A 27,236-nucleotide genomic window follows, 5' to 3' on the forward strand; every position below is an offset into this window, starting at 1 on the left:
AATAGCCCAATTTCATAGCCTTAAGAGTGTGCATATCATGAATGCTTGGTCTTGTTGGATTTGTGAGAATCTACTGAATCTACTGGTACCTTGTTTCCCATGTAACAATAAGGAATATACTCAAAACCTGGATTAATCTTTTTAGTCACATAGCACTACTATTATTCCGAACACTTATATATATATCTCCATCCATCATCCATCCATTTTCTTCCGCTTTATCCAGAGTAGAGCAGCTCAAGCAAAGCCGCCTAGACCTCCCGATCCACACACACCTCCCCCAGCTCCTCCGGGGGAACCCCAAGGCGTTCCCAAGCCAGCCGAGATATATATATATATATATATATATATATATATATATATATATTTGCTCACCTCATCATCATAGGCCCAAGGAGGTATTGAGAACTGCATGGCAGGCATAAAAGCAGACAGCTCCAACCACCGGATGTAAAGCTCTCTGTCTGGCAGACCACTGTTTTCATTTAAACCACCTAAAATACAATAAAGATGACACTGTAGACTAAAATCATCACGTTATGTTCAGTGTTTCGCAACCATAACTAACCTTTTTTTTTCATTACTTTCTTAAGTATGGAAGTTGTGGCATGTCATACCTGCTGTGCGGTTGGGGTATGCGTTGCCCCCAATCATATCAGGCAGGACAAACTGGTAGCCCAGTATGCTGACAGTCAAAACAGTTGGGATGATGGACTTGAGACCCAACTCATAACCCCACACAGAGTCTCTGTCAATGATTCTGAAGAAGCAGGAGATGTTCTGACTCTGGTAACCTACCCTTAGCTCTGCACGCTCACTGAACGGTATAGCCATCTCTGAGTAGCGGCGCGTGAAGGTGGAGGGGTCGGCAACTGGGTCAAAAGTGTTGAACTGCCAAGGGAGGTAGCTCACCTCTCCTGCATCAAACCTGAAGGAGGCGATGTCATAGCGGGTTTTGAGCATGCGTAGATGGAAAGAATACCACTCACGGGCATCTGGGTTTGTAAAATCCAAAATTCCACCAATGCCGTTCCACCAGTGGACAAGTGCAGGCAATTCACCTCGTGGTTCACGAACAAGTAAGCCCTTTTCAACGGCAACACCAAAATTAATAGAGTCGTAGTTAATAAAAGGATGTGTCCAGAGTGTGACCTTAAACCCATCCTCTCGGAGTTTGTTGAACATGCCACTGGCACTGGGGAACTTCTGTGGGTCAAAGTCAAATTCTCCATAATCAGCAGTATATTGGTCATCCAGCTCCAGATGTGAGCATGTGAAGCCACGTTTGGTGATGTTTGAGGCGTAAAGCAGCAGCTTCTCCTGTGTGATAGCAGCCTTGTGGAGAGCCCACGTTGACCACACTGGGTGTTTAAAAAATTCAGGAGAAGGAACCTTGATAGGCTTTTGGAAGTACTGACGCACCTGAAAGCAAAACAAAAAGGCTATGAGAAGTGTATTCATATACAGTGCTTATCTTAGCCTCCACGTGGTAAAAGTCTGTTGAACTTGACAGACACCACTGAGCCTTTAAACATTTTGATTTCTTTAGGAAAAAAGCAATTCAGACTTCTCTGTATTAAAATATCAAAAATTATCCTCTTTAAATTCAAACGGAAAACAAATATGTACAGCTTGGTGTAAATTAAATAAAATGATCAAAGGCAAAATGATGATACTTGAGTATAACACAAGTAATATATCTCTTTTCAGACAGTTTTCTTCAGATAACTCAGGAGACGGACACAAGTCACTCAGTGTGTCTTGAACGTAATTTAGTCACTAAAAAATACAAATTGTATACAGTCCTCTATTGTAAATCTTTCTGGAGGAAGCAGTTCTCAAAAACTGGGTGATTGTTCCAGAAAGAGAAAAGTGAGGGAAGCCACCATGACAAATATGGTAACTGTAAAGAAGTTGAATTCTCTGGCTACAGTTGGAAAAGTGGGACTCGTACAAGTTTTGTATGACATTATGGTGAAGTGGAACAGAAAAGGATTTTCTTAAAAAGAAGGTTTGAAAGTTCACGTGCAGTTTGCCTGAAGGCACATGGGAAACTTGAACCATTATCTGATCTCTTTCTTTGTATTAAACACCTTTTCTATTCAGCTCCAGCTATGAAGCTGTGACTAGTGATGTAACACATCAAATGTGCCCTATTCGGTCTCCACAATCACATCCACAGAACAGCAGCTTTTGCAGGTGCGGCTGTATAGCATTACACACACACACACACACATATATATATATATATATATATATATATACACGAGGTCTATTAGAAAAGTATCCGACCTTTTTATTTTTTTCAAAAACCATATGGATTTGAATCACGTGTGATTGCGTCAGCCAAGCTTGAACCCATCTCAAAGCCGTCCTGTGAGACCAAAACGGAGGTGGTTTTGTCTCGCTCCAGTAGCGAATCCATTGTGACACGCGACGCTTCCGCTCAGCTTTCCATGACAAAATCTCTTGTTAAAAGTGAAATCTGCCGGAAAATGGTTGATGTCCAGCTCTTGTGATAACCAGAGAAATTGCACACGATGGTCATGGATCCATACAGCCATCCGTTTAGAAATGAAATGGTCGCTCAGCCTGTCGATGGCGGCTTCGGAGCGCGGCGCACCACCAGTCGCTCTGGGCCGTCCTTAAAGCGACAGTAACACTCCGTAATCTCTTTGAAGCCCATAAAATGTTCACCAAAAACCATCTGAATTTCTCGAATGGTCCACTTTGATGTCCCTCACAGTTTCTGAAAAAATTTTGATCAAGCAAAGCGGCAGTCTCTGAGCCATTCCTAAACAATGAAAAAAACGACGAGAGGGGTGGACCACTCTTCACTCAAAGCCTGCTCACAGGCGAATGACGCAACCGGCAGGCGTGAAAAAACTCACACATGCGCACAAAGATTCAAGCTTGGCTGACGCAATCACACGTGATACAAATCCATATGGTTTTTGAAAAAAATAATAAGGTCGGATACTTTTCTAATAGACCTCGTATATACATACTAGCTCGTTGCTAGTGGGGATCCACAGGCTTTAGATTGGGTCGTGTTTATAAAATAGGTAGCTGCCATTTGTCAAAGGTGATAATAAATTGTGCCAAGTTTCTATAATGAGTTGGAATGGCGTGTGAGTCCAGAATGTTTTTAAAACCTTAGACCTCAACAGGTTTTATACAAAGAACTCACTCACTCATCACTCATCTTCAACCGCTTATCTGGGAACTGGTCATGGGGTAACAGCTCCAGCAGGGGATCCCAGACTTTCCTTTCCCAGACCACATTGACCACCTCTGATTGGGGGATCCCGAGGCATTCCCAGGCCAGTGTGGAGATATAATCTCTCCACCTAGTCTTGGGGAGTCCCCAGGGTCTCCTCCCAGATGGACATGCCTGAAACACCTCCCTAGGGAGGCACCCAGGAGGAATCCTTACCAGATACCCGAGCCACCTCAGATGGCTCCTTTCAACACAAAGGAGCAGCGGCTCTACTTCGAGCTCCCCACGGATGACCGAGCTTCTCCCCGTATCTGGGAGACACAAAGAACTCAACCCTTTTATTTCCTGTTAACTACACAATTTCTTAATGTTAATTTACTGTCTTAGTGTATTTATAAATCGTTTAGGTTCCTGTTATCATATACACTGTCAGAAAAATTATGCTCATACCATCATAACACTTTGAGTTTCTCTGTGATTCAGGTGCGTGCAGGACCGTTCTTAAAACAGCAGTGCCTCACGTCCAAGTGTCAAATGGAACAATTTGGGTTAAATCGGCTAATGGTTCTACTGAGCAACGAAGATTATCCAAACCAATTTGTGTCGCTGATCCTGAGAGTGGTGATAATGTTCGAGCTTCAGTGGTTCTCTCACCAGACTGTCCTGTTAACTTGCTGGGGAGAGATTTAATGAAGCTCCTCCATATCGCTGTTGTTCCTACATCAAAGGGCATGAAAGCAGTCAGGATCAACCCAGATGACATTCTTCACGCACACGTAGAAGCTGATAACCATAGAGTTTATTATTCGCTTGATTTGACACAAAACCCATTTTCTAAGGTCACTAACAGCTTGCTAATTATGGCTCAAGCCACACTGGAACAACCTGTCACTGCCTGATTATTCTAAACCATTCGCACAAACAGTTGACTGCAGGTCAGGTTTCATGCAATCTGTGCTCCTACAACCTCATGGAGGAAAATTGAAACCGATTGCGTTCTATTCAAAAAGATTGGATCCTGTAGCACAGGCGCTGCCCCCTTGTGTTCAAGCTGTTTGTGCTGCAGCCATGGCTATTGATTCATCAGCTGATGTTGTATTATTTCATCCAACTACACTGTTAGTACCATATGCTGTAGATGTGTTGTTGCTGCAGGCTAAAATTAACTTTCTATCGCCAGCGAGAGATTTATCTTATACTGCGACACTGTTGTCACAACCCCACATGGTCATAAAGCAATGCACCACACTAAATCCAGCTACTCTCCTCCCCACCGAGGAGGATGGAGACCCACACAGCTGTGTTGCTGTTACTGAAAGTCTCCAGCTCCCCAGAGCCGATCTGACAGATTCTCCCCTGCCTGAGTGAGAAGTCTGGTTTGTTGACGGTTCTTGCTCCAAGAATGATAAGGGAGAGACACAAACAGGATATGCTGTAGTGACATCACAGAATGGTGTTACTGAAGCAAAACAGATAACACCCATACATTCTGCACAAGCTGCTGAACTCATCGCTCTGACTAGAGCTTGTATTTTGGCCAAAGATAAAAAAGTGACTATTTATACAGACAGCCAGTATGCGTTTTCAACAATCTTTTTCTTCGCTAAACAATGGGAGCGAAGAGGAATGGTGACATCTACTGGCAAACCAGTAACACATGCTGCTCTTTTAAAAGACCTTTTATCTGTATTTGTTTACCCACCTCATTGGCTTTGTGCAAATGTGCAGCACACACTAAAGGCACAGATATGGTGTCTAATGGTAATAGATTCGCTGATGAAATTGCTAAAACTGCTGCCTCAGGTACATTTGGAGTGTCTGATATTTACTCAGCTGAGACTGACACATCCTTGATTGATGTTGAGGTACTGAGGAGCTGCCAACAGGGGTCTCCACTCACAGAAAAAAGACTCTGGACAGACAAAGGCGCTACACTCGACAATAAACAACTCTATTGTATACGTGACATGCCGGTTTTACCTCGAAGGTTATTTAAAGCAGCAGCCATTTTATCGCACGGGCCATGCCATGTGTCCACAGGAGGGATGGTAACCCTCATTAGTAAACATTTTGCAACATTTGGGTTCAGTTCCTACTCCAAAAATTTCTGCAGAATGTGCCCAACATGCATTCGACACAACCCACAAGGAAATGTGAGACCAAAATGTGGCCAGTTTCCACAACCACGGTATCCATTTCAAACGCTCCACATGGATTTCATTGAACTCAACCAGAGTAGACCATATAAATACTGCCTGGTTCTTATTGATGCGTTTTCCAAATGGGTTGAGATCGTTCCATCCAAAAATGCGGATGCATTATCTGTAGCAAAGGCCATTTGCAAAACTATTGTACCGAATTATGGCATTCCAGAGATCATTTACAGTGATAATGGACCTCATTTTGTGAACAAAGTGATTTCACGAATGGCAGAAAATTTACAAATGGTTTTGAAAAACCATTGTGCCTACCACCCACAAAGTGCAGGGTTGGTGGAAAGAACTAATGGTACAGATAAAGGCAGACTTAAAAAAATGCATGGAAGAGACGAGGAGACCACGGCCAGAATGTTTGGAACTAGTTAAACTCTATATGCGTATCACACCTGCAGGAACAGGCCTCACACCATTCGAGGTTTTATATGGTAGACCTTATAGGTTGTCAGTGTTCCCAAAAGACCTTGAAACTGCTGAGGGGGGGTTTCACATTAGCAGACTATATGAGGAGATTGTTGCAAGAAAGAGATGTGTCAAAAACAAACTTACTGCCGTCTGATTCTTTGCCCCTACAGGACAGACCACTGGTTCAGCCCGGTGATTGGGTGTTCGTGAAGGTCATCAAAAGGAAGTGCTGGTCCAGTCCATGTTGGGAAGGGCCATACCAAGTGCTGTTAATGTCACCCACCGCTGTGAAAATCGCCGAGCGACCCAGCTGGATCCACCTCAGCCACTGTAAGCTACAGCGTGTGCCAGACCCTCCAACGAGTAGTAGGGAAGTCTGACTACAAAGGGGTTTCACCATCTAGAGGTGATTCGTCTCAACGTCAGTGAAGTAACCACCTGATCCCTGGTGGTGCGCCGTGTTCCGGCTGGACAACGTCAACAGGAACGTCGCTGTCACCGGCGTTGCGAAGGTAGCTGTTGTGTTGTGGGCTTAGTGTGTGTGAATCTGTTTGGACTCCTTATGTGGTGGCTGACCCAAGAGTGGGAGAGAAGAAGTGGGCTTCAAGACAGACACCGCCGCTCTGAAGCACTTCCCAATGGTACATTGATGCATCATTACCAAGGTAACGTGGTGGCGCTTTATCAACTACACCGCCACCTCCAACAACATGACCAACTGTTATGTCTGTGCTCTCATGCCAGCGTCGACATCCCACCACAGCGTCTACACCACTAGTCCTCGGACTGTGGCCCCAGGATGTCTGATAGCAGCGACAACAAACCCTGGCAGGGGAAAGACAATGGCACAGGCTGATTACTCAAAGCCATACAAGACAAACAATCCCCTAAACTTCTTCGGCTGCACGAATCCACGTCACAGTGTACATGGCTTGGCCGCAAATGTCCAAACCCCAGATGATGGTGGGTGTTACCCACTATGGAGTCTATGACGTGTGCGTGACAGGAAACGGAACAAACAAAGTAGGAGAAATACCACCCTCACTCTGTAAGAAAACTTACACCTTTTGCACATACGTCAGTGAGAAGGCACATCTACGCTGTGCTGAACATGAAGACTGCGGGCGTAACAAGGTACAACAAGGTACATGAGCCAGACAGAGCATGATGTAGAGACGGCCCTTACAGGTGTTGTGTTCGCCCATTGCCCCATCATTAAAAGGCACCAGAGTCTTGACAGACTATTGTTGGCAGTGTGGCACAAACATATATGTCAATTTACCTACCAACTGGTCCGGAGTCTGCAGCTTGGTGATTTTACATCAGGCTCTGGTCTACATCCCGAAAGACCAGCTCCTCAAGCTATCCAAGCTACCAGACCGTCTCCGTCCGAGCCATCACTGGACCAAGCGAGGATATGCAGAAATCCCAAACGATCAACATATCTTTTCCACAGGACGAGACATCGCCAAAGCACTCTTTCCCAACTTTGGAATCTCCGATGTAAGAAGAGAAGTGGAATTCACCAGATACAAGGTCGTACAGTTCATGAACTCATCACTGACTTTCGCAAAGGCCACTTCGGAAGAACTCACCGCTCTACGACTGATGGTGCTAGAGAACTGCATGGTTCTCGACCTCCTAACCGCACCATAAGGAGGTGTGTGCGTGACAGTGGGAACTGCATGCTGCACCTTTATTCCGGACCCCACTGCCGACGGAGGGGCCAATCAAAAGGCCATCGCTGAAATGACTACCACCAGAGATGCTGTGCAGGCTTCCATGAATTCAAAGAGCTGGGACGTTTGGTCTTGGTTCACATCTGGAACTTGGTGGCAACTCCTTTTGAAAACTTGTATTCCTCTCCTTGCTGTTGTGATTCTGTTTTGTGTTCTGATGACTTGTGTGCTTCCATGTATCCGTAGCATGCTCACCCGCACGGTGAACCGTTCTTTTTTGCAGTACCAAGTCCTGATACAACAGCAGAATAGAAGCTATGAACCTATGCGGCAACAAATTGACAATGTCAGTGCAGGATATGAGAATGCGTAATGCTTTTATGATGTGCCTATTGAAGGTGTGAAAGCAAGTGATAGTCATCTGATGTTCTGCATTCACAAACTACAAACAGGAGGGACATGTCAGAAAAATTATGCTCATACCATCATAACACTTATGCCTATCTCGGCTTTCAGTGCTTACCAGTCGAATGACTATAAGAGAAATTGTGGAGAGCTGGGCATGTCCCAACTTGTCCTCTGGCACTCCGAAACGGAGGTGTTCCTTTGTCTCGCTCCATCAGCGAATCAGTCGTGATGCGCGAAGCCTCCACGCGGCTTTCCATGACAAAATCTCTTGTTAAAAGTGAAATCTGCCGGAAAATGGCTGATGTCCAGCTCTTGTGATAACCAGAGAAATTGCACATGACGGTCCCGGCTCCACACAGTGATCCGTTTAGCAATGATGTGGTGGTTTCTGCCTCTCGATGGCGGCTCGGAGCGCGGTGCGCCGAGCGCCATTGTGGGCCGTCCTTAAAGCTGTAGTAACACTCCTCATTCTCTGTGAAGCCCGTAAAATTTTCACCGAAAGCCAGATAAATTTTTTGAATGGTTTCCAGCTGCTTGTCTCTAACAGTTTCTGAAAAAATTCTGATGGAAAAAAAGCCCAAATCATTCCGCCATTTCCTCGCAATGAAACGACGACGAGAGGGGTGGAGCAGTGCTCACTCAAAGCCTGCCCACAGGCGAATGACGCAACTGACAGGCGTGGAAAAACTCACGCATGCGCACGAAGGTTCAAGCTTGGCTGACGTAAAAACATATGTGTCAAATCCATATAGTTTTTGAAAAAAATTAAAAGGTCCGTTACTTTTCTCACAGACCTCGTACACGCAGAGGCCACTTGGCTACACACACACACACACATATATAGATAGATAGATAGATAGATAGATAGATAGATAGATAGATAGATAGATAGATAGATAGATAGATCGATGACAGATAGATAGATATTTATCATATAATAAAAAAATAAACATTAAAGCAGCAATACTTTGTAAAAATCAATACCCTCACTTCATTTTTATTATGCGCTTTTGTATCTTACAACACAAAGCTGTCGGATAAGTAAGTTTTATATACATACAACATGATAGATATCTATCTATCTCAGGGGTGGGCAGCGAGGGCAGAGACATGGCAGGTTGTCCTTGCAACCAATCACCTCTGCAGGTGGGCTGCTGATAAGCTTCTCCCCTGAACATAAACACCTGATCGCCAATGAAATCACCTGCTGAAACACCTGATCATGAAAGAAATCACCTGCTGAGGTGAATGGTAGTAAGGAAAACCTGCAGCGTCTCGGCCCTTCATGGCACATGATTGCCCACCCTTGATCTATCTATTACTATATATAATGTCAAAATGCTCCAGACATTAATTTCACTACTTTTAAAGCCCATTTTATTGAATTTCATCATAGCACTAGCGTCTATATTCTGTAATTAATAAGACAGGACAAGCACTGTTGGATCTGCAATCAAAACAATATGATGGCGCATCACTCACCATGTATTTGTGAATGGAGGTCACATCAGAACCCACACAAACTCTATAGCTGAGTTCGGGAAAGGGCTTCTGTCCGTCTGGTGGTCTGTAGGAGGTGTCCTGATACCGGGCCTGGAACCTGAGTATCCGATCCTGCTCTGACCAACCCAAATGAAAAGGTACAGAGTCATTAATCTTGATTGCAGTTGCATTAGATGACAGCCAATAGCGCTCCAGGATTCCTCCAAAAGCATTCCGATTTGAGTAGACATCACTGGTGATGAATGGTCGTGGTTCCTCTTCCCCCCAAATCCTGATAGGCCAATACTGTTTGGCTAACTCTGCCCCTCCATACCAATATGAGTTATTGTAGGCCATGGCATGTTCCACCGCAAGCTCTTTTTCCAGCTCCTCCCAGCGAATGCGATAACACATCACTGTGTCCTTGGGCTGAACTGTCTGAATAAAGAAGTTGAGTTTACCAGAATCTGACTGAGTGCAGCTTAGAGTATTTCCCTCCTTTGAGCAGGAGTCCAAATTTAGTGTGCCAGACCTGAAAAGGCACATTGACAAGAGAGAGAGTCAGAGTACAAAGTGGTGAAGCACAATGTTCAAAGCTTGAGCGTCATGAGCAGTGAGCTGTACTTTACAGCAGCAATGTGAAGAATGTAAAATGACAATGCTGACAAATTAAGCTTACTAAAAAATAATCAACACAACTAAAATGCAGTTATGAAAAAGCAGAATGAATATTTAAAAAAAAATGCAACAAACCCAGAAAAGCACTTACACATACAAACAATACAAATCTCTACCAAGGACTAAAACAATCACACAATCTAATATTAAAATCGTTACACCTGGACTGCCTCTGCCACCTTCAACGTATCAGGCCAGTCCCAACATTTTTACAGATCTTTTGAAGAATGGGTTCTTACTCTTCAGATCCTTGAAAAACTGTTTTAAAACTTCCTGCTTCAAAATGTTAAACCTTGCCATAGTTTTATCTGTGGCTGTCAGACACAGAATGTACAGTTCAAGAGTGAAAAGGCTTCTAAAGGCATAATAACCACTGAAACATTCTGTGGAACAGCAGGTGACAGTAGAGAGAGAGAGAGAGAGAGAGAGAGAGAGACCTACTGAAACACATTAGACAGGAGGACGTTCACTTTGCAAGTGCATTAAAACACCATTAAAATGTTAATCTCATTTTGAATGGTACAACGAGCAATCAATTTTAGCAGAAACACATTAATATATATACAATAAAAGCTAAGTGATTTCCTTGCATAAATTCTCTCAAAGAAAAAAAAGTGCAACTCATCAGCTCAGCTCACTAGTTTCAATCATCACCCTTTAAATGGTGACTTAATTACACTCAAGAAACAGAGTTTATACTAATTTAAATTACAACCGCAAACTGGACATCTTTACTGCCACACCTCAGAGGTACTAGTACCATAACAAAATAAAATAAAATGAGTACAAAACTTTATGGAGGTTAAAGATGCCAAGGCACATACACCAACCCTGTCTCAGACTTGGAGTAACTACATCACAGGGTTTCCCCTGGATTGTTTTCAGGCCTAGTGGTACTCACCCAAAGAGAAATGATTGGAAACTGCCCATTAATTTTTGTAATTTCATCAGCATTATTTTCCCTTGGCATTACTCAAAACATGTTTTTGGCCTGGTGGGGTTCTGGTACCTCTGCAAGGTCACTAATCCTGTACCATCATAGGCAAAGTACTGTACACCTTGCACCAAACACAACACTGACACACACAACAGTTTAACTTTTGATTGTTTAAAAGTATACGAGGTCTGTTAGAAAAGTATCCGACCTTTTTATTTTTTTCAAAAACCATATGGATTTGAATCACGTGTGATTGCATCAGCCAAGCTTGAACCTTCGTGCGCATGCGTGAGTTTTTTGACGCCTGTCGGTTGCATCATTCGCCTGTGAGCAGGCTTTGTGTGAGCACTGGTCCACCCCTCTCGTCGTTTTTTTTATTGCAAATAAATGTCTGAACGATTTGGAGCTTTGCTGCATCTATTTTTTTACAGAAACTGTGAGAGACCTCCAGGTGGACACCGTTCGGAAAATTAATATGCCTTTCAGGGACAATTTTATGGGGATTACACAGATTAAGGAGTGATCCAGACGGTTTAAAGACCGCCCACAACTGCTGAGAGCGCGCCACGCTCCGAGCGCCGATCGACAGGCTCAAACCCCGCTGAAACAACCAGATCATTTCCAACATGAAGGCTTTGTTGATCCGGGACGTCGTCTGACTTTCACAAAAAGGCAGAAGGCGTGGATATCAGCACTTTTTCGGCACATTCCACTGTTACAGGAGTTTTTTTCATGGAAAGAAAAGCGGAGGGACGCGCCACGGAGCTGTTCATTAAGCGGCACAAAACCACCTCCATGTTGGTCTCACAGGACAGCTTTCAGGTGGATTTCAGACGGCTGTCGGTTGCTTTTCAGTCGTGTGATTATCCGAGAAACTGAGCATGAGCTGGACATGCCCCAACATGTCCTGCGAGGCTTCATCACGGCGTTGCTTTGCACTATGCGGCTCCACCGCAATGTGCGGAACTCCTCCGCACATCTGTCTCAATGTGCCGAAAAAGTGCTGATGTCCACGTCTTTTCACAATTCCTGTGCTAGTCAGACAACATACCGGATCAAGACAGCGTCCAGTTTAGAAATGAATGGCACATTCCACTGTTACAGGAGTTTTTGTCATGGAAAGAGGAGCGGAATTCCGCGCGTCGCGGTGGAGCCGCATGGCACAAAGCAACGCCGTGATGAAGCCTCACAGGACATGTTGGGGCATGTCCAGCTCATGCTCAATTTCTCGGATAATCACACGACTGAAAAGCAACCGACAGCCGTCTGAAATCCACCTGAAAGCCGTCCTGTGAGACCAACACGGAGGTAGTTTTGTGCCGCGTAATGAACGGCTCCGTGGCGCGTCCCTCCGCTTGTCTTTCCATGAAAAAAACTCCTGTAACAGTGGAATGTGCCGAAAAAGTGCTGATATCCACGCCTTCTGCCTTTTTGTGAAAGTCAGACGACGTCCCGGATCAACAAAGCCTTCACGTTGGAAATGATCTGGTTGTTTCAGTGGGGTTTGAGCCTGTCGATCGGCGCTCGGAGCGTGGCGCGCTCTCAGCAGTTGTGGGTGGTCTTTAAACCATCTGGATCACTCCTTAATCTGTGTAATCCCCATAAAATCGTCCCTGAAAGCCATATTAATTTTCCGAACAGTGTCCACCTGGAGGTCTCTCACAGTTTCTGGAAAAAAATTGATGCAACAAAGCTCCAAATCGTTCAGACATTTATTTGCAATAAAAAAACGACGAGAGGGGTGGACCAGTGCTCACACAAAGCCTGCTCACAGGCGAATGACGCAACCGACAGGCGTGAAAAAACTCATGCATGCGCACGAAGGTTCAAGCTTGGCTGATGCAATCACACGTGATTAAAATCCATATGGTTTTTGAAAAAAATAAAAAGGTTGGATACTTTTCTAACAGACCTCATATTTTACAATATTCTGTCAGTGGTATTTTATTCAGGTCCACCCTAAAAGTTTCTAAGTCTTATTTCAGCAAGTTTGGATGAATAAGTTCATCTGTGTTTGAGTAATCCTGCTGACAATCCAAAAAGCATCTGCAAGCAAACATATAATCTGCTTGGTTGACGTGATGAGTACATTTACATCCGGCAAACGACTGTGTCTTCTCTTCCGTTTCTCCGCAGGTATTACACTGTGGCTATTTGTGTCAGTGAAAGTTGTTGTGCTAAAAGACATGACTCTTCCCTTGAGCTGTAACCATGTATCTGCCTCACTGAGCTTTTCATTATCCATCCACACAATGCACGCAAACAACCGTGGCAAAACTCAGCACACAAAAGGGAAGTCAGACCAAAACACAACAGCTGTCATGCCAAACAAGAATATTTTTGGTTTTGAGCTGAACTGTAACTTATTAATGTGTGTACATCTTCCATTTTATCAGTCACTTTGTAGAACCCTGCATGAAGTTCAAGGGACAAGAGGTTTTATAATAAACCAACCTGAAGGTCATTGTGAAGATGATTGCCCCCGCCTGGTTGTGAATGACGAAACCATCCTTGTTGAGGTCCAGCTGCTCATTCTTCAGCAGGTGGGCTTTACGGACAGACGCCGAGTAGTAGCACCAGGAGATCACAGCAGCAAGCACCAACACACAGCCCAGCATACCTGAAAACACCAGGGGCTGTGTCTCTGGAGCCAGTTTCTTTTTTAAGGGAGAACCACCAGCTTTCCCAGACATGTGCTGCTCCACAGGAGCCACCGGAACAATCTCATACATGTTGAAGACTTGAGGCAGCCGGGTGTAAAGGAGCAGGTTAGCAGAGTGCACAGATGTAGTTCATCAGTTGTCTTCTTCACAACAGTAGAAGCGGAGGAGAAGGAAGAGAGATTACCTGACGTTTACCTGGTGACCATCAACAAAAACTCCATTTTTGAACCACTGCAGAGTTGTATATCTGGGTAACAAAACAGAAATAAATATTCAATACAGTTTGCAATATGCAATATGTTTGAAAGTCAGGTTGAATATCATCAGTGTGATATCCCATCAACTAAGGTTACATTTTAATATTTGGAACAGCTAGTGGACCTGAAGGATCATAACCATAACCACACAGGTCCAAATTCTGACAATGACCCATGGCTTTGACGTGTAGTTTTGTCTTTGGTTGACCGTCAATCATTCCACCAATAATTTTCACCAAGTTTCATCCAAGTTGGATAAAAACTCTTCCGAGTTATTTTGTTCACAGACCGATGGGACACAGGACCGAAAGCAATACCTTGGCATGTATTAGTACTGTGTGCAGGTGAAATTAAAAACATAATAACTGGATGAACACAAACTTGGCCATAACATTTATATGCAAACACGTCGAAAATATATCCACATGGACAAAACTGTTGGTACCTGGATATTTTATTTTATGTACACATTATCAATCAATCAATTTCAATCAATTTTATTTATATAGCGCCAAATCACAACAAACAGTTGCCCCAAGGCGCATTATAATATATGTATGGTCAGAAATAAATGCAAGCAAAGCAGATTAATCAAACTATTTTTTAAATGTCTAACATTCTTTGGCAACAAGAACAAAACAAAATGCTTTCATGAATTGAAACAAAAAACCTCACATAAAATGTACTAGCGCACTGACTATGGGGATCCACGAGCTCTAGATTGGGTAGTGTTTGTTTATTTACCGTTAGTTTACTGTCTTAATGTATTTATCAATTGTTTAGGTTATTGCTATCATATACACACTATTATTATTATTATTATTATTATTATTATGACTATTATTATTATTTTATTTTTACTTATATTTTGTCATTTGATTTTTAAATGGACCACAGTGGAAATAAGTGCTTTCATTTTCTTGTGACATCCATGTATTTCTAGTGTATTTACAATTATATTATGTACTTACTTTGAATTTAAAAAATAAAATCACGCACTCGCCCCCTGCTGGATTGGCATGTGAGTCCAGAATGTAAATATCAAGGTCCATTGTTCTGTGTTATTAGCTAATATATGTAGCTTCTCTAAAAATATTAGTCCTATCAGTGTTCGGTTTTGGCACCGTTCATTCTTGACCCAAATGGCAAATGTTAGCTCTCCCCAGTTTGTGCACAGTTAAAATTGCACACACGTACGCATAGTACAAGCACAGCTGTTCATCTTTTCTGCATTATGCTGTATGCAGTTGATTTTAATTTGACAAACACTATGGTGGCGAAAGACATTAAAAACACTACACATTTCACTCATGGTGCCAACATAACACTTAACTCACTCATGGTAACAGCAACATAACACTTATCTAAACTGATTAAACCAACTGAACTACAAAAACACAATAAATCAATAGCACTAACAATACTGTTAAAGTAACATGAACCACAATAACAACATTTAAAACTCCAAAACCCCAAACTCCCATGGTGCATTGCAGCACAACATCCATTGTTTATTGGTTAGTTAAAACTGCTGATTTCTCCAAAAATATTTGTCCTATCAACTTTCCATTTTCGCAGCGTTCATCCTTGACCCAAAATACTAAACAGTAAATGTCAGCTCGACCTGGATTTTGCGTGATCAAAGCCATACATACTCACGCAAGCACACAGAAGCCACTTGGCTATTATAATGTAGATGCTGGACACAGTTATTGGCACCCTTTGATGAATTTACAGTAAATCATCACTTTTACAGACAGTTTTCTTTAGACAAGTCAGGGGATAGATACATGAACATTTACAAGTCACTGAAAATGTCTCAGACATCATTTCATTAATCTTGAAGAAAAGCAAACCGTACTGTACTGTATGGTTAATTGATCTGGAGGAGGCTGTTTTCAAAAACTGAGTGACCGTGCAAGAAGGAAATGAGGAAAGCCACCAAGACACCCATGACAACCCTGAAGAAGTTATAGGTGTCTGTAGCTGTGACTGTAGAAACTGCGCACAGTGTAACTTTTAACTGTTGCATCACCAGTTATACGGCTTCATGGTGGAGTGGCACAGAGAAGTATTTTCTTAAAAAGAAGATGAGACATTTCCGATAGCTTGCCAGAAGGTACATGAGAGATCCAAGTCTAGATTTGATCCATTTTGTCATATGGAAATCCTACTCTGATCCACTCAACTGTGAGGCTGTAAATGATGGTGCAAGAGGCAAAAGTTGCGCTATGCAGAATTTCTCCAGTCACACAGAAGCCTATCACTTCTTCAGAATTGTCATGCATGTCTTGGTGGCTTCCCTCACTACTTTCCTTCTTTCATAGTCACTCAGTTTTTGAGAACTGCCTCCCCCCAACAGATTTATCATACAGTACTATACTGTTTGTATTTCTTAAAGACTGATGAAAATGAAGACCAAGTCCTATTCAGTGAATTAGAAATGTTCATGTATCCATCCCCTGACTTGCCTAAATACAACTTGCTGTAAAAGTGATGATTTACTATAAATTCATCAAAGTGTACCAATAACTGTGTCCAGCATACATTTTATGTCAAGATTTTTGGTTTCGCTTTACAAAAGCATTTTGTTTTGTTCTTGTTGCCAAATAACTTCAGACATTTTTAAAACATTTTTGATTAAACAAAATAACTGTTTGCATTTATTTCTGACCATATATTAAAATATGTACATAAAATATAGGGGTACCAACAATTTTCTCCACACGTGTATATGCTAAGGTGCATATCTGGAATATTTTCTGTTCAAAACTTTAAAACTCTCAAGTTATTGTGCTTTCTCTCAAAACACACACATTTTATCGCAGGGCCGACACACATACAAACACATTTACATCACAGTCACACCCAGAGGGAACCACACAAACACAGGGAGAACATGCAAACTGCACACAGAAAGACGAAGTCAGAAGCAAACCTGTGACCTTCTCGCTGTGAGGCAACAGTGACAACTACTAAGCCATCATGCTGTATCCAGCTGCACAAAAACACAACTTTATGCTGGCAAATGCAGATACTGCAGCCCTGCACCCACACATTCTCACGCCATTAGAGTTGTTACCATTACATACTGTATATGTCTGTGTAGACAAAAGAGATGACCTGTCAGCATACATTATATTTATCTGTGAGGTGAGAGCACCGTAGACACCAGTAAATAACATTTACAAGTTGTAGCCCTTAAATAAGTGCACTACTGTGTGATAACAGTACTTTGGTGCAGTACAGGCCAATCATCCAGAACAGGGCCCTACTTAACATCCCTGCAGGTATTATTACATTCTGAAGTGTTTATTCTCCTGGAAGTAAAACTTGCATGTGCATATCCTGCAAAGAAAAGTGTCTGAACGCAAAAAAGTTGATAAGATTTTTGTGACCACTTTAATATGCTGTATAGTAGTTCTTCATCTGTGCACACAATTTCACATTAGAACATGGACTATCTTTAAGGGTGAGTATTGTACATGTAGTCTGTCAGATGCTTCATTTGATCATATGGCTATTTCGACACTTCAAAGGCCCACGTGTCCAATGTGTTACCCATTTAAAGTTGTGGTTTGGATGATTACACAAACAAAACTAACCTTTCTGACCTCTCAAATGCCTGGCTTCCTGGCTACGTTCACAGTCACAGTCATTGTTTTAGTGCCATTCCTCACCTGAATCTTTTCCTTATGATTGTTCTGGCTCTAACCTGTAAGACTATAAACTACCTGGATTCTACACTGTCAAAATCTCCTCAATTTGGTCCCTTTCATCGTCACCATTCAGAGAAATATTGGACGAAAAGTATTCCAAATCACATTTGATAATGGGCTGTCCCTGCTCTGATATCACGCAGGAGCACACATTCTCTCGAGCAGGGGATATTTTCAGGAGCAATGTTTGACCAAATAACAAATTAAATAAACTGACACCGATCGATTTGAGGAAAATACACAGACGATTTTGACTTTATATAGAACAGCCTTCAAGGAAAATGTAGATTTCCAGACCTTTGCATGTAGTCTTTGAAGGTACATTAAATGAGTTGTTAATAAGACACTACTGCCTCTCACAATTTATGACTGTGCATGTAGAAACTACCCTTCTGTGAGGAAAAAAAAAAAAGAAATTAGACCTGAAATTATTCATTACTGACCTATTGGCTGACAAGAGCAAAAACTGTGACAAAGGTCAATTGTGGCTTGCACAAGAGTCAAAAATTAAAAGCATCTCCAATTTTTTTTTATTTAAAATATGACACAAATTATTGGTTGAACCAGTAGGATTTATAAAAATAAAGAGTATGCACCAGCTGTTAAGCTTAGTTATCACAGTCTGTGATAACATATGTCACAGTACCAATCAAAGGTGATGATTTTTGCCAGTTACTTTGGAGACAAAACATTCAAAACAGTCAATAAAGCTATTTCATTTTTGGACCTATTATCTTGACCAATAATTTGCATTACCTTTGCAACAACTATAATTTCTGGCCCCTGCACAAACCAAAATTGGCCTTTATAACATTCATTCATTCATTTTTTATACCCGCTTACTCCAATCACGGTTCATAGGGGGACTGGAGCCTATTCAGGAGGAGTCACAGGGTGAGAAGCAGGGTACACTCTGGACAGAATCCCAGTCTATCGCAGGGCCACATATAGACAGACAATTCATTCAAACCTACAGTCAGAGGTGGTCAGAGGTGTGAGAACATGCAAACTCCACACAGAAAAGACCGGGCAGGAAAGAGATTCCACAACCTTCTTGCTGTGAGGCAACAGTGCTAACCACTAAGCCACTGTCCCGTCATCCTTCGTAACAATATTTGCTTTTTATCCCATAAATCAATACTGTTTGACTGTAGATTATGCTAAATATACCATTTTATAATATAATCCTTATGATGAGACAAATACTGTGGTATATTTTTCACTATTATTTAAGCATTTTTAAATTTAAAGTTGCAACTGATATGGTGCCATATTCTGCCATTTACATGTACAGCATGCAATAACAAACCACCATGATCATACGGCATCCGAGAAGAACTTGGCATGATTATCACAAGATAACGATTGACATCATGGCTTTGAAGCTGTACAGAAGGCATTTGACAATATTAAGCTCAAAGTTTTGGGCTGGGGCTAGGGTTAGGGATAGGGATGCATATGTAACACTGTAGGGATGTGGACAAAGTAGGCCAGTGCCTCGATTAGGTTCTGCATAACTGCATGTGACCCTATTTCCGGGAGTCGCACAGGGAGCTCCCTGCAATTCGCGTTGCTATTGGCTGTTGAAGGGATATCCTGATCTATTTGTAAGTCGATGATGTAGAAGAATTACCCAGCTCCCACCTCGTGTTCGAATTTTCGTCACAGGCAATTGGAGAGGGAAGTTGCCTGATTTCTTGTTTTGCTTTGTCAAAGTCACTTAAACTGTACCGGAAGGAAGAATAGGGATTAAAAATCAATGTATAGGTAATAAGGAGGAAGTATTTCTCTTCATTTTTGCTGATTTTCAGAAGGATTGGCCGTTTCACAAAGAGTTTGGTCAATCGCCAGAAATGCAGTGACTGCCAGTGTTGAGACGCATGCATCCACCATATTGGACTTTTTGAAGGAGAGGTGGTAATCCATCATTCCTGAAAATTTCATGGAGATATCTTGGATATAAAGGAAGTTATGAGAAGAGTCCAAATCAATCACAAAGGCCCTATTGTTTCATCTACTAACCGAGGCCAGGAAAACAAGCTTGATTCCCAGCACAAAAAATGCCCTAACTTCCTTAATACTTAAGATAATCACATGATTTTGGTGTCATTTTAAATGTTTTTTTTATGTGCTTTCTGAATTCACAGTCAGATTTTATATTGGTATGGGACAGAATTTTTATACACATCCCTAAACACTGGGTAGTTTAAACAAGAATAAGTGCTGTAATAATAGCAATTCGCTGTTTGCGTATGATACCGTATCAACAGCAACAACCTTTAAGTTTTTGACTCCTATGTAATCCTTCACTGAGCAGGTATTCTGCTTTGTGTAAGTCTAAGCCTGTCAGATCTCAAAACTAAGCAGGGTGAGTTCTGATTAACATGTGAATCGAAGACTTCTTAGGAAGACCAGGGGCTGTGCGTGTTTCTCCAAGTATAACTGGAGCTGCGTCAGGAAGAGCATCTGCCATAAAACCAAATCCCAATGCTGTACTGGTTCCATTGTGGTGACCTTGAAAAAAAATGGGGGCAGTCAAAAGACAAATGACATGTAATCCTGCCTGAGTATACTGGTGCTTTATTCTAAGTGTTGTTTAGTCACTTTAGATGGTACAGATTAGGTCAAAACTGGATGTAGGCATCTAGACCAATTTAAGAACATTATTTTTAAAAATCAATTATTCACTTCAATCAGAGGTTTGGCACCTTTTCAATGATAATATCATCGAATAAGCCTTGTCAGCATTTCAGGCGCACGGGGCTGATGGGAAGGCATCGGGACAAAGAAATGCAAGCTCGTGACGGTGGACGCGTAATCAACGTAATATCGCTCACTACTGCGTGTGGTAAATGGCATTTCTCATCAAAAGTAAGCATAATAAATGTTTCCCAGTCTACTGGACTGTGTTGTTACGGAAGCGTATTGCATTCACTGGATAAAAAAAAAAAAAAGACAGCTGATCTCGTAATTACAAGAAAAGATCTCATAATTACGACATCAGGATCTCGTAATTATGAGAAAAGATCAGGTGTCTAAATTGTTTTATGTATATAATTCCGTACTTCCAGTCCCTCAGCAAAGAAGCGGGCTGAACGCAGCCGATGATAACACACTGCAATTAAACACAAAGTGTAGATTTTCCCCTGAAGTGCTCCTGGATGAATGTCCAGGGAGGAGCACGGGGTGTCTTTCAGCTTTCACTCATACAGCCCCACTGACCACTGAGGGACACAGCGGGGCTCACTCCCAGCTGGGGGCATGCCAGTCTGTGGGTCCCGTGCCCCGCCTCCCTGGAGGAGTTTCATTCATCCAGGAATAGTTTAGGGGGAAATCCACACCTTGAGCGCACTGTGGTGTGTGATCACAGTCTAGTGTCGGAGGTTACAAATTGGCCGATTTTCGATTATAACTCAGGAATTCTCATGCTTGTCTTTACCGAGGGACTGGAAGTACGGAAGCACATTGTACGGAAGCAATCAATCACACACACACACACACACACACACACACACACACACACACACACACACACACACACACACACACACACACACACACACACACACACACACACACACAATAAATAAAAAAATAAAAATAGACTGATCTTGTGATCCTGATGTCATAATTATGAGATCTTTTCTCGTAATTAAGAGATCAGCGGTCTTTTTTTTTTTATCCAGTGAATGCATTAGGCTTCCGTAACTGACAGCTGCGCACATAGCACTGGTACCACAGTCTCTTGTGCAAAGAGACTGGTAGCGTTTTGAAAACATGGCTGTGATTGGTCCATCTGATACGTCGGCCGGTATTGGCTATCACGCCACGCTCTGTTATTGGCTGTGGCGTAACCGCCAAAAATGTGAAAAACAAACCGAATAGCACTGGTACCACAGTCTCTTTGGAGGAGTGGAACCAAATTACGTTGTAAATAAAGGCTGCAGCCAATCAGCAAAATGTCAAAATCCTGACTAAAAGTCACGTAACCAAATAACCTGATACAGACTCCTTTGCCTTGGCTGGAGTGGAACCAACTTACTGCGCACATGGCTTTGTTTGTCCCGATAGCTGCCGACCGGTGTCGTGCCAAAGCACTTATCCCCGTCGGAATTCGTATCCCCTGGCGCGGGAGCGTGCATTCACTCAGTGGAGTGCTTCCAGACATTCTGCAGTTCTTTAAACGATCTCCCGCTGCTCCCAGACAAAAATAACACCATGTTGGTTGTTCAATACATGACATTAAAAATAAGTTTCATAATCTTTTGACAACGTTTAATGCATGCGTGTCTTTGCTTCAATTACACGCACAGACACAGAAACGGTGTCCAACATAAAAAACGCTGAAGTCATTTGCTAAAAAAAAAAAGAAAATGCTATAAGATGTTTATTTTAAAAAAGAAACAATGTAAGCCGTTTATTTAAAAAAAAAACGCTGTAAGACGTTTGTTTTAAAAAAGAAAACGCTGTAACCCATTTATATATGTAAAAAAACACGCTGTAAGACATTTATGATCGCACCACTGTCAAGATAATTCAGTGATTTTCACTCTTTTTTCAGTTCATTTGTTCATTCGAGATTAAAATATGAACAGTTATAAACTGTACAGTCTTGTACTTGTCTGTGACTTTTTCTGTTTTAAATAAAAGATAAGCAGACAAACGTGATGTGGGTGATGGTTGTTGTGGTTTACAAGAAATAAAATTCAGCTTTTACACTGTCAAAAAAATCCAGTTGTTTTTTCAGAAAAATTCTGTCAGCTGTGGTTGTCAGGGGAATTCTGTCAAAATTACAATGAATATGTAAATGGCTTTGCACATACATATTTATGTAAATTTTACAGTTTAAACCTGTAATTAAAAAATATGAATCTATAATTTTGACGGTCTTTTTCGTGTTGAATTGGCATGGCCATGCTAATATTACACCTTTTTTTTTTTTGTAAAATTTACAAATATATTAAGTCCCTTTGGCTGCTCCCATAATTTCACTCAGGGTCACCACAGCAGATGCAAAGACGGTCTGCATGTTGATTTGGCACAAGCTGTACACCAGATGCCCTTCCTGCTGCAACATCACATTACACAGTGCAATGTGGCAAGGGTGGGGTTCGAACCAGGAACCTTTGTTACTGAAACCATGTGCACGAAACACTTGGCCACGACCCCTGATATCTGTCTGTATCTTATAGATCAATAAGCACAGTAGCTTTGTGGTTAGTGCATGTTGCCTCAGAGCAAGAAGGTCATTGCTTCGATTCCCACCTGTGGCCTTTCTGTGTGGAGTTTGCATGTTCTCCCCATGTTTGTGTGGGTTTCCTCCGGGTGCTTCAATTTCCTCCCACATTTAAAGACATGCAAGTTAGGTGAATTGGAAACTTTATACATGTTCAGGTCTCCCTTGCAAAAGAGATCGTGATCTCTATGGGACTAACCTGGTTAAATAAAGGTTAAGTTAAAATTACACCCTACCATCAGATATTTCAACTTCATATATACCTTAGATCATCCACAATTACTACAGCAAATTTGAGGAAGTTTTGTCTTTATTTAGTAGAGTTGCATAGGGGATACATTTTCTGGCAGCCACCATCTGTCGGCCTGCCAGAATTTGTATCCCCTATCTTTATAGCTGGAATTGCACCAACATAACGTATTGCTTTAAGAGAGAGTGCCATCCTTATTGACAAAAACACATAGCATAAAAGTATTTTCAGAGTAAAGCATAGGATGGAAGTGAGCAATGTGAGCCCCTCCGTTAACATTATTTATCACTCCGTCTCATGCCAGCTTGTGGTGACATTACGATGGAATAAACTAATGAGCATTTACTGGAATATCTAATACCAGCGACAAAGATAGGGGATACAAATTCTGGCAGGCCGACAGATGGTGGCTGCCAGAAAATGTATCCCATATGCAACTCCACAAAATAAAGACAAAAATTCCTGAAATTTACTGTAGTAATTGTGGATGAGCTAAAGTAGAAATGAAGAAAAACACCTGATGGTAGGTTGCAATTCCAGCTATAAAGATAGGGGTGTACAAATTCTGGCAGGCTGACAGATGGTGGCTGCCAGAAAATGCATCCCCTATGCAACTCCACTAAATAAAGACAAAACTTGTTCAAATTTACTGTAGTAATTGTGGATGAGCTGAAGTATAAATGAAGATAAAAACATCTGATGGTAGAGTGCAATACCTGCTATAAAGATAGGGGATACAAATTCTGGCAGGCTGACAGATGGTGACTGCGAGAAAATGTATCCCCTATGCAACTCCACTAAATAAAGACAAAACTTCCTGAAATGTACTGTAATAATTGTGGATGAGCTAAAGTAGAAATGAAGATAAAACACCTGATGGTAGGGTGCAATTCCAGCGATAAAGATAGGGGATACAAATTCTGGCAGGCTGACAGATGGTGGCTGCCAGAACATGTATCCCCTGTGCAACTCCAGCATATAAAGACAAAACTTCCTGAAATTTACTGTAGTAATTATGGATGAGCTAAAGTATAAATGAAGATAAAACACCTGATGGAAGGCTGCAATTCCAGCTATAAAGATAGGGGATACAAATTCTGGCAGGCTGACAGATGGTGGCTGCCAGAACATGTATCCCCTGTGCAACTCCACTAAATAAAGACAAAACTTCCTGAAATTTACTGTAGTAATTGTGGATGAGCTAAAGTATAAATGAAAATAAAACACATGATGGTAGGGTGCAATTCCAGCTATAAAGATAGGGGATACAAATTCTGGCAGGCTGACAGATGGTGGCTGCCAGAAAATGTATCCCCTATGCAACTCTACTATACTCAACAAAAATATAAACGCAACACTTTTGGTTTTGCTCCCATTTTGTATGAGATGAACTCAAAGATCTAAAACTTTTTCCACATACACAATATCACCATTTCCCTCAAATATTGTTCACAAACCAGTCTAAATCTGTGATAGTGAGCACTTCTCCATTGCTGAGATAATCCATCCCACCTCACAGGTGTGCCATACCAAGATGCTGATTAGACACCATGATTAGTGCACAGGTGTGCCTTAAACTGCCCACAATAAAAGGCCACTCTGAAAGGTGCAGTTTTATCACACAGCACAATGCCACAGATGTCGCAAGATTTGAGGGAGCGTGCAATTGGCATGCTGACAGCAGGAATGTCAACCAGAGCTGTTGCTTGTGTATTGAATGTTCATTTCTCTACCATAAGCTGTCTCCAAAGGTGTTTCAGAGAATTTGGCAGTACATCCAACCAGCCTCACAACCACAGACCACGTGTAACCACACCAGCCCAGGACCTCCACATCCAGCATGTTCACCTCCAAGATCGTCTGAGACCAGCCACTCGGACAGCTGCTGAAACAATTGGTTTGCATAACCAAAGAATTTCTGCACAAACTGTCAGAAACCGTCTCAGGGAAGCTCATCTGCATGCTCGTCGTCCTCATCGGGGTCTCCACCTGACTCCAGTTCGTCGTCGTAACCGACTTGAGTGGGCAAATGCTCACATTCGCTGGGGTTTGCCAGAAAATGTATCCCCTATGCAACTCCACTAAATAAAGACAAAAGTTCCTGAAATTTACTGTAGCAATTGTGGATGAGCTAAAGTATAAATGAAGATAATGGTAGGGTGCAATTCCAGCTATAAAGATAGGGGATACAAATTCTGGCAGGCTGACAGATGGTGGCTGCTAGAAAATGTATCCCATATGTAACTCTACTAAATAAAGACAAAACTTCCTGAAATTTACTGTAGTAATTGTGGATGAGCTAAAGTAGAAATGAAGATAAAGCAACTGATGGTCGGGTGTAATTCCAACTATAAAGATAGGGTATACAAATTCTGGCAGGCTGACAGATGGTGGCTGCTAGAAAATGTATCCCCTATGCAACTCTACTAAATAAAGACAAAACTCCCTGAAATTTACTGTAGTTATTATGGATGAGCTAAAGTATAAATGAAGATAAAACACCTGATGGTAGGGTGCAATATCAGCGATAAAGACGGGATAGAAATTCTGGCAGGCCGACAGATGGTGGCTGCTAGAAAATGTATCCCCTATGCAACTCTACTAAATAAAGACAAAACTTCCTGAAACTTACTGTAGTAATTGTGGATGATCTAAAGTATAAATGAAGATAAAACACCTGATGGTAGGTTGCAATTCCAGCTATAAAGATAGGGGATACAAATTCTGTCAGGCTAACAAATGGTGGCTGCCAGAAAATGTATCCCCTATGCAACTCCACTAAATAAAGACAAAACTTCCTGAAATTTACTGTAGCAATTGTGGATGAGCTAAAGTAGAAATGAAGATAAAGCAACTGATGGTCGGGTGTAATTCCAACTATAAAGATAGGGTATACAAATTCTGGCAGGCTGACAGATGGTGGCTGCTAGAAAATGTATCCCCTATGCAACTCCATTAAATAAAGACAAAACTTCCTGAAATTTACTGTAGCAATTGTGGATGAACTAAAGTATAGATGAAGATAAAACACCTGATGGTAGGGTGCAATTCCAGCTATAAAGATAGGGGATACAAATTCTGGCAGGCTGACAGATGGTGGCTGCCAGAAAAATGTATCCCCTATGCAACTCCACTAAATAAAGACAAAACTTCCTGAAATTTACTGTAGCAATTGTGGATGAACTAAAGTATAGATGAAGATAAAACACCTGATGGTAGGGTGCAATTCCAGCTATAAAGATAGGGGATACAAATTCTGGCAGGCTGACAGATGGTGGCTGCCAGAAAATGTATCCCCTATGCAACTCTACTAAATAAAGACAAAACTTCCTGAAACTTACTGTAGTAATTGTGGATGATCTAAAGTATAAATGAAGATAAAACACCTGATGGTAGGTTGCAATTCCAGCTATAAAGATAGGGGATACAAATTCTGGCAGGCTAACAAATGGTGGCTGCCAGAAAATGTATCCCCTATGCAACTCCACTAAATAAAGACAAAACTTCCTGAAATTTACTGTAGCCATTGTGGATGAGCTAAAGTATAAATGACGATAATGGTAGGGTGCAATTCCAGTTATAAAGATAGGGGATACAAATTCTGCCAGGCTGACAGCTGGTGGCTGCCAGAAAATGTATCCCCTATGCAACTCCATTAAATAAAGACAAAACTTCCTGAAATTTACTGTAGTAATTGGGGATGATCTAAAGTATAAATGAAGATAAAACACATGATGGTAGGTTGCAATTCCAGCTATAAAGATAGGGGATAGAAATTCTGGCAGGCCGACAGATGGTGGCTGCCAGAAAATGTATCCCCTATGCAACTCTACTAAATAAAGACAAAACTTCCTGAAACGTACTGTAGCAATTGTGGATGACCTAAAGTATAAATGAAGATAATGGTAGGGTGCAATTCCAGCTATAAAGATAGGGGATACAAATTCTGGCAGGCTGACAGATGGTGGTTGCCAGAAAATGTATCTCCTATGCAACTCCACTAAGTAAAGACAAAAATTCCTGAAATTTACTGTAGTAATTGTGGATGAGCTGAAGTAGAAATGAAGATAAACACCTGATGGTAGG

General features: G+C 41.7%; 1 protein-coding gene across 1 annotated transcript in view; it reads right to left on the reverse strand.

Annotated features, from left to right (window-relative positions):
• The window catches only part of LOC117510796 (myogenesis-regulating glycosidase-like), a 40,875-nt gene that overhangs the window by 2,340 nt on the left and 11,299 nt on the right, over window positions 1–27,236 (reverse strand). The window contains exons 2-5 of the mRNA XM_034170666.1: window positions 13,480–13,935; window positions 9,411–9,942; window positions 618–1,422; window positions 376–494 (exon numbers count right to left, since the gene is read on the reverse strand). Coding sequence (XP_034026557.1) covers window positions 376–494; window positions 618–1,422; window positions 9,411–9,942; window positions 13,480–13,757 — 1,734 coding nt within the window. The 5' untranslated portion in view covers window positions 13,758–13,935. The remainder of the gene's footprint in view (window positions 1–375; window positions 495–617; window positions 1,423–9,410; window positions 9,943–13,479; window positions 13,936–27,236) is intronic.

Source organism: Thalassophryne amazonica, chromosome 5 (genome assembly GCF_902500255.1).
Source record: "Thalassophryne amazonica chromosome 5, fThaAma1.1, whole genome shotgun sequence".
Lineage (NCBI taxonomy): Eukaryota > Metazoa > Chordata > Actinopteri > Batrachoidiformes > Batrachoididae > Thalassophryne > Thalassophryne amazonica.